Source organism: Leuciscus leuciscus, assembly GCF_965113295.1.
Source record: "Leuciscus leuciscus genome assembly, chromosome: 13".
Lineage (NCBI taxonomy): Eukaryota > Metazoa > Chordata > Actinopteri > Cypriniformes > Leuciscidae > Leuciscus > Leuciscus leuciscus.
Window position 1 is genome coordinate 8022794 of NC_138737.1, and position 8480 is coordinate 8031273.

Below are 8480 nucleotides of genomic sequence, written 5' to 3' on the forward strand. Positions count from 1 at the left end.
CGCAGGCTTTAGCTGTTATTCTCATTGTACTTTCCATTCTTATCTAATTTGATGTGAATTAATTTTTATATATATATTTTTAATTAACAATACAATTGCTTTTTAACATATTTTACTTAAAAAAAATTGTTTATGGAAATAAATCCTAGTTATAATGAGTATGGCCTATAACAAGCTTTATTTGAATTTCAGGATGTTTGTATTTCATTTAGGACTTGTTATTCAGCATGATATGAAAATAAAACAGCATCTTGTGCTTCAGTGGAATCAAGGAAATTTGACCTTTTGTACAAAGGAGTTTACATGGTCAGTTTTACATATTTATTTGATTAGTGACCAGTCCAAAATCTAAAATATTTCTTCATTATACCTATTTCATGTTGGTTTTTTATATAAAACTTTCTGTTTATTTTCCAAGGGAAAATACCAGATTTTCAATGTGATCTTAGACTTATATAAAAAAAAAAACAAGAAAGGAAAAGAACTCATTCAGAATAGATGTTTTTCAATCCTGCTAAACATTGTGCATCCTTACAAACAATACCACATTATGGTACTTTGCTTAACATGTTTAATATTCCCATACATCATTGTATTTACATGGTACAGTATGACAAAGAATGTGATGGAATCATATGTCCATGTCCAAAAAAGCAACATATTTTGTTTCTTTTTGTTCAGTGCTTATTAAATCTGTCAGAGTAAACAAAATATTAAATCATGACTTTCATAAGAAAGAAAATTTAAACAAAAATTAAGGAAAGAATCGGTGGTGTCAAATGACTCTGCTGTCAATCACAACATACTCCTCCCTCCACATAATACCGGTAAATTAATTCCTAATTCCCCTCCCATCAGACTGCCTTCGATTATCCAAATTATCAGCCCAGACAAATAAATCCACCTCTATTTGAAAGAATGCTCATTCACTTTCCACACTGGTCAGTGATAGTGAACATATCTTTAAACCAATTCTTTTTTCTATCCTGTATGAGTTGATTACTGTACATGCTGGCCTGTGGAATTTGGTCTTTTCATACACTCATAAACTCATTTTTCATTGTTTTGGTCAAAGGTAAGTAGTTTTTTATTAAATAGTGTATAAAAATAAAAACTCAAGCTGCTTTTACCTTAAATGACACTTTGCACTGCGTGAGCCCTAACCTCTGAAAGTCAAAAGAACATAACAGGGAGTCGATTAAGAATGCATTGTGATTTCTGAGTTTGTTGTTACAGCTGACAGTCTCTTGAAGAGAAGGACTCTACTCATTTAGGCTCTGGCAGAGTCTAAACAGAGAGCACTATGGCTTCGGACTCAGACAACTTGGGCTTCTGTTTGGTGGACTATGTAGTATTTGCTGCTATGCTGGGGGTTTCGGTGGCCATCGGGCTATTCCAGTCTCTGAGACACACCCAGGGTCGCTCGAATGTGGACAACTTCTTCACAGGGGGCAGGGGTTTCTCTGCTGTGCCAGTTGGACTGTCGCTCTGTGCCAGCTTTATGTCAGCTGTCCAGGTGCTCGGCGTGCCATCTGAGGCATATTTATATGGCTTTAAGTTCCTCTATATGTGCCTGGGACAAGCCCTCAACTCCCTCATTACTGCAGTTGTGTTCGTTCCTGTGTTTTATCGTCTCAAAATCACCAGCGCACATCAGGTTTGGTTTTTGTCCATTTATTTCTTTAGTAGTTTTGCAATATGAATATATATATGCACACTCTCTCTCTATTTATATGAATTGCATACGATAAGTCGCATTGAATTTCATGGATTTCACAAAGAATGTGAGGATGAGTAATTTCTCTGTAGTATGTGATAAGAAGACACATGTACTGAACAGTGGAGTCTAAAGATTTGAGGCCACTAGTGAAATTCCTATTTAGCTTTTTTTTTTCTAATTAAAAAGAATTTTCCCAAGTTTTGATGCTTTTAATTTTCTGTATTTAGTATGTTCCCCTAACAAGCATTTACATACTTTTGGACTGAACCATTTTCTCATGTGTGTGTGTGTGAAATGTATTATGTGTCATTCAGTATTTAGGAATGAGGTTTGGGAGAGGGATGCAGCTCTTGGGAAGTTTGCAGTTCATTGTAGCCACAGTAAGATGAATTCATATAATCCTAAAAAATATATTTTGTAATACTATTAAAGCAGTATTAAATGTAGAATGCTGATCGATAAAGCCTTGAATCGTATATACTTTTAATTCCAATATTTACTTTGCACAAAATATGTATTAAAAATAATAATAATGTGTTTATTTTAGTTTTAGGTTTGTGTCAAAGGATAAATGATGCTGATATTGTGTTGTTCTTCCTGTAGCTTCTCTACACTGGAATAGTGATCTTTGCTCCTGCAGTCATCTTGAATCAGGGTAAGAGAAATAAACTGATTTCTCAGCTTCATGTCTCCATTGTATGCGAGTCATTGCAAATCCATCAGTGGATCCCATATATGAGTGGTTGGAAGTTATGTGTTTGATTTTGCCCTTATTCTTATCAAGCTTTTCTTCTTTTCTGAATCAAGCCACAGGCCTGAATATGTGGGCGTCTCTTTTCTCAACTGGACTCATCTGCACATTTTACACAACAGTGGTAGGCCAGTGTTGTGAAATCTTGCCTGATTTGAATAATACAAATACTGGTGTCCAGTCTTTATTGCTTTATTTGTGGACTATTTTGACCCTTTTAATGTGACCAAATATTTCTCATAAATTGTGTATACTGTAGTCGCCAAAAGTGATGTCCGGAGGGGATATTTGTTTTAAAGGGTGAAGATGTCAATTTTCCTAGTCTGGATATCACTTTTGGCCTGTATATTTGTATATGATTTGTGTGTATGTATTTGAATGATTAATTAGTAAAACAGTTGCATGAGTGTGTAAATGTTTGTTTGTGAACGTAACGTGTTTCCGTTTTCCTGCAGGGTGGTATAAAGGCTGTAATCTGGACAGATGTTTTTCAGATTGTAGTCATGCTCTCTGGGTTCATTGCAGTCTTCATTCAGGGCACCGTATTGGCAGGAGGGCCTGCCAGAGTTTTAGAGATCGCCAACAATGGATCCCGCATCAATTTTAATGAGTATGAACAGTAAATGTTTTGAAATGTTTATTTAGTGTTGTATTGCTCATTCCCTCTCTGTGTTACAGTTTTGCCATAGACCCTCAGAGGCGGTACTCGTTCTGGAGTTTCACAGTGGGCGGCACAATGGTCTGGTTATCCATGTATGGAGCCAATCAGGCCCAAGTACAGCGTTACATATCATGCAGGACTGAGAAACAAGCTCAACTGTGAGAGAATAAATCAGTCAAATCTGTCTAAAATAACCTCTTCAATTCAGTCTACTAAATTTAGTTTTGTTTGGCATTCAATTTCTCCTAATAATGATTGTTGAGTAACTCACATACAGTATTTTCTGCTGCTGAGATCCACTGAGTATCAGTCTTGTTCTGCAGAGCACTGCTGGTAAATCAGGTGGGTCTGTGTCTGATTGTGAGCAGTGCAGCCACCTGTGGGATTGTGATGTTTGCTTTATACTCCAACTGTGACCCGCTGAAGACTGGCAGAATATCTGCACCTGACCAGGTAAGTGAATACATGCATGAACAGAATTAACTGTACCTACTGTATCCTACTAATCACTATTCAGTTTTAAACCAAAAATCTGTCTTTATCTTTATTTTCACAGTACATGCCGTACTTGGTTTTGGACATTTTCCGGAATCACCCAGGCTTCCCGGGTCTTTTTCTAGCCTGTGCCTACAGTGGAACTTTAAGGTGGTTGAAACTATCTTCAATGAGGTGTTGATTACTGATACAGACGGAATAAACCACCTGCTTCTTTTTCCACAGTACTGTCTCTACCAGCATTAACGCAATGGCAGCTGTTACTATGGAGGATGTAATGAAGCCGTGGCTCATCACTGTTTCACAGAGAAAACAGCTCTTGCTCTCCAAGTCATTATGTAGGGTCAAAAGCCACTTCTTATTCTTTCCTGTGGTGCAAGTAAACACAGAGTCATATATATATACACACACAGTTTAAACATACATACATACATACATACATATATATAACATTATATATATAATTTGTATTTGTATTATATAATTTGAATTTGTTTGCTGCCTATAATATATGCTGATATGTATTTATTTGAAATTAAGGGGAAAAGATTATTTGAATATATTTTATAATGTTATATTATATTTACATAAATATAATATAATATTTATTTAATGTTATATTATATCAATTATTATAAAATGAATTAACTCTAAAAATATAACTATATAATGTTTGTATTTATTTGCTGCCTTTAATATATGTTGCTTTTAATAAAAAAAAAAACTTAATTGTCATAAAAATACATTTACATTTACATTTAATTCCAGTAAACCCTAACGCTCAAAATAATTATTTGGTTTGAGTAGAACAAACTTAAATTAAACTAATTAGCTCAGTCAAATGAACTTTTATGAGTATTTAGCACTTTCTTTTTCTTTCAAGTTCACAGAACTGATATATTTTAAGTAAACTGAACTGTTTCATTGTTTTGAGTTTTATGAAATGATTTATTTTAATTTAAACAAACTTAAGTTTAACTGAAACGGCTGGGATGTCTATTTCCCAGCATGCTTTGCCGATGGCACTTGAATGGGAGAGTAAATGCTAAAATTAAGTGTAATATAATGGGGTTTTTTTTGTGCAAGATTAATGTTAAGTGGGAGATTGAGTATTGATTAATGTTTTGTTTAGCTAATTTAGAAGAATTTCTGTTAATGTTGGTTTTAGGATAGTTACCATCATGGTGACAAGTGGTGCATGCGGCTTGATTTGAGAGCAAATAATATCTTTATATTGTTGCTCTCATGCAGCAAGTGCTGTATAACATATTATTGTTAGCATGATAACATAGTAGTATGTTAGCAAACTAGCTTGTTAAAACTATAAGTTAATACCAATAAAAGTGTTCACATTGAGATTACATGAAGATATTAAGTTAAATGTATGAAATAGTGTAATCTGATTTTAATTGTTCTTAACTTGAAATGTTTAAGTACAAACTTAAAATCTGCAAGTTCTGCTTACTTAAACTTTGAATTTCAAAACTCAAAAAAATTTAGGCAATCGATTGCCTTAATTTTTTTGAGTTCTGCTAACTTATTCGGGTTTACAGTGTAATTAAAATTTAATGTTGGATTTGCAATGCATTAAAATGAGATTATTGGTGAGATTTTTATACAGCACTTATTTAACTAAGAAAGCATGATGTGATTCTGCAAATATCTGATGCTATCAACATGATAATGGTTTAGAAATATAACTATAGTGTCAACTAATGTTATTATTGTTTGTTTACATGTGTAAAACAGCTCTGTTGTACGGCCTTGGCTGCATCACAATGGCTGCGCTCTCCTCCCTGCTGGACTGGGGAGTCCTTCAGGTGTGAACTACTGGAATAACTGATTTTAATCAGGCTGTATTTCAGTCTATATATGTGTCTGTGCTCTAACCAGCTTTCTTTTAACTCTAATAACCTCAGGGTTCGTTCACAGTCATGGGTGTAGTGAATGGTCCACTTCTGGGAGCGTTTGTGCTGGGCATGTTTGTTCCAGCCACAAATAAACCGGTAAGGCTCCATAAACATCACTGTTGTGTGCACCATATATTATTCTATCCCTCCACTCGATGAATAGCCATGTAATATTTATTTCTCACACTATAGGGGGTTTTCTCAGGTGTGGCTGTGGGTTTTTGTCTGTCTCTATGGCTTGCTGTTGGAAGTACAATTTATCCTCCTTCACCACAAATAATGGGTGTTTTACCCACTAGTGCTGATCACTGTCTAGCAACTAATGCAACATTCAACAGCACCACAGCAGTCGCTAAATCATCTATCTTGTTATCATCAGTCCCCCGGGATTATGGGTAAGATTGTATCACATTTTATATTAACCATAATTGCATTGTATTTCACTGCTCTGTGACTTGAATTACTTGTGAAAAATAACACAAGAGCTAAGTTTTCTTTTTCCAACTAAATTCATGCAGCTTTCAAAATATCTATTCAATATCATACCTGTACTTCGGAGCCCTATCAACTAGTGCAGTCATGCTAGTCGGTGTGGTGGTTAGCTACATTACAGGTGAGAGAAATTCACTTACAGTATTGTTAAAGGGTTAGTTCACCCAAAAATGAAAATTCTGTCATTAATTACTCAGCCTCGTCTTGTTCCAAACCCGTAAGACTTTCGTTCATCTTTGGAACACAAATCTTTTTAATGAAATCTGAGCGATTTCTGTCCCTCCATTGACAGCCCACGCAACTGATACTTCAAAAAGTTAATAAAGAGATTGTAAAACAAATCCATATGAACAAAATGGTTTGTTCTCGCGCATCAAGCATTATGGTTCAGCCTCTGTTTATGTTCGCTGATCAATGTTTCGATGTGAATAAAATACTAAATTCAATCAAGCGATTGAGTTTCTTCAGAACATTTGGACTAAACCGCTCAATTCATATGGATTAGTTTTATGATCTCTATGAAGTTTTTGAAGCATCAGCATGGTAGTTGAGTAGCTGTCAATGGAGGGACAGAAATCGCTCAGTAAAAAAAAACATCTTCATTTGTGTTCCGAAGATGAAAGAAAGTCTTAAGGGTTTAGAACGACATGAGGGTGAGTAAATTATGACAGAATTTTCATTTTTGGGTGACCTAACGCTTTAATAATTAAAACAAATGAAAATATCTACAGATGTTATTTTACCTTCAAATGAATTTGTGCTGAATTACTGCAGGACCCACCAAGAAGGATTCTATCAGTCCTGGTTTATTACGGTGGAACTTGGAACAAAAAACCTGCGATGCGTCCTGTCATAACTTGGTAAGTTAGATGGTAGTAGCCGCTCATTTACTTATTTAACTTATAAATTTATACTATTTATAAATATTTTGAATGAGCTTTTATTTTTATATTTTTATTTTTCATTTTCTTTGTTTTTTTTAGTTAGCTTTATTTTCATTTCAGTTAGTTGCCAAGACAACATTTCTAAATTTGGTTAAGTTTAGACTGTTTTTATCTAATATTTCATTTAATTTCTGCTAACGAAAACAATTTGTAATAGTTTTAGTTAACAATACCAACACTGCTGAAATTATTCTTGTCTCTACAGAATGAAACTACAGCACACAATCCCAACGAAATCCTTCTCAGTTCAAAAGAACTATTTGCCACAGCTGATAAACAAGTTGTTTTACTGAACAAAGATGAAGTTTAGACAGGTGCAGGACCCGCTTTAAAAGTCAGGTTTCAAACCAAATATCCAAGAAATAATGCAGTTTAATTCAAATTTAAAATAACTTTTTTTGGAAGAACTACTGTGGCTGTGCACAGTAAAATGCTGAAAGGCACAGCTTTACCATTTAACATCATGCTAGGAACACTCTGTACAGTCTTGCATATCAAATATGTCAAAGCCATACTGATTTGGTTATCTTCCTTTTTGATTGGCATTACTGAATACCTGACCATCACCACCTGATTCAAAGGATGATTCTTTGATCTTTATAACAATAGTGCTTTCTTTCATAGTACAAAATCACGCACAATACGTTTCTGTTCATCACACACCTGCATCGCACCTGTTTGTCAGCTCACTTTCATTCCCAGCCAAGTTTAGAAGAAAAGAGAGCATAAGCATGCACACAAAAGTCATTTGAAATTTGTTTAATTAACAGAATGCTTTTAAAGGAGATATGATCCAATAACTCCAAAAAAAGTATGAATGATTATTAGTGTGAATTAATTAAAAGAATATGCAGCCTAAGTTGTTACACACTATAAAGATCCATTTTATTGACCATGCTACTATAGATTTTAACTACACCATACTGTGAGAATAATGCATTTCATTTGTTTTTTGGCAGACAGGAATATTATTTGTCTGTCTAAACCTATAAAACAAGGCTCATTAATGGGATATCAGTTCCTCAGCATTTCTAAGATCAGGGTCCTAGACCTAGAAAAGTACATAGAAAACTCGCCAGAAACAAGAGGAAACTGATTCAGTGTTTATGTATTGAATGTTGGCTGTATAATTCATGCATATTTTGAATATGTATTATTTGTTAGTAGTCTAGTATCACAGAGATGAGCTGTAGAATAATGCACATTCACAATAAACTGAAATGTCAACACTACTATCAAGTGCACGTACTTTCTGATTAAAATAGTTTAAAAGTTTCATAAGCCACTGGGTTGTATCAGGCCAAAAGGAAGAAAAACTACAGTTTTTCTCTGCAGGCGGAAATAACAAACCCGCTGCTCACTAGCAGAGAAAGAGGAAACCACAGTTTCAGTCTTCCCACGTAAAGAAAGCAACAACCCCAGCAGCTTCAGCAAACACCCTCATTCTCTCTCGCTCTCACACTGTTAATACACTATTCTTGAACTTCATCATTTGCAGGGGGGGAAC

The 8480-nt window shown here is 34.7% G+C and overlaps 1 protein-coding gene across 1 annotated transcript; it reads left to right on the forward strand.

Moving 5' to 3' along the window:
* Window positions 1–878: 878 nt before the first annotated feature.
* On the forward strand, window positions 879–8205 carry slc5a5 (solute carrier family 5 member 5). The gene is made up of 16 exons (XM_082187294.1): window positions 879–1075; window positions 1237–1657; window positions 2035–2100; window positions 2324–2375; window positions 2528–2595; window positions 2927–3081; window positions 3150–3290; window positions 3456–3585; window positions 3689–3777; window positions 3853–3965; window positions 5377–5447; window positions 5547–5633; window positions 5730–5932; window positions 6056–6150; window positions 6804–6889; window positions 7179–8205. Exons 2-16 carry the CDS (start codon window positions 1304–1306, stop codon window positions 7281–7283), a joined length of 1815 nt encoding a protein of 604 aa, XP_082043420.1. The 5' UTR covers window positions 879–1075; window positions 1237–1303; the 3' UTR covers window positions 7284–8205.
* The last annotated feature ends 275 nt before the right edge of the window (window positions 8206–8480 follow it).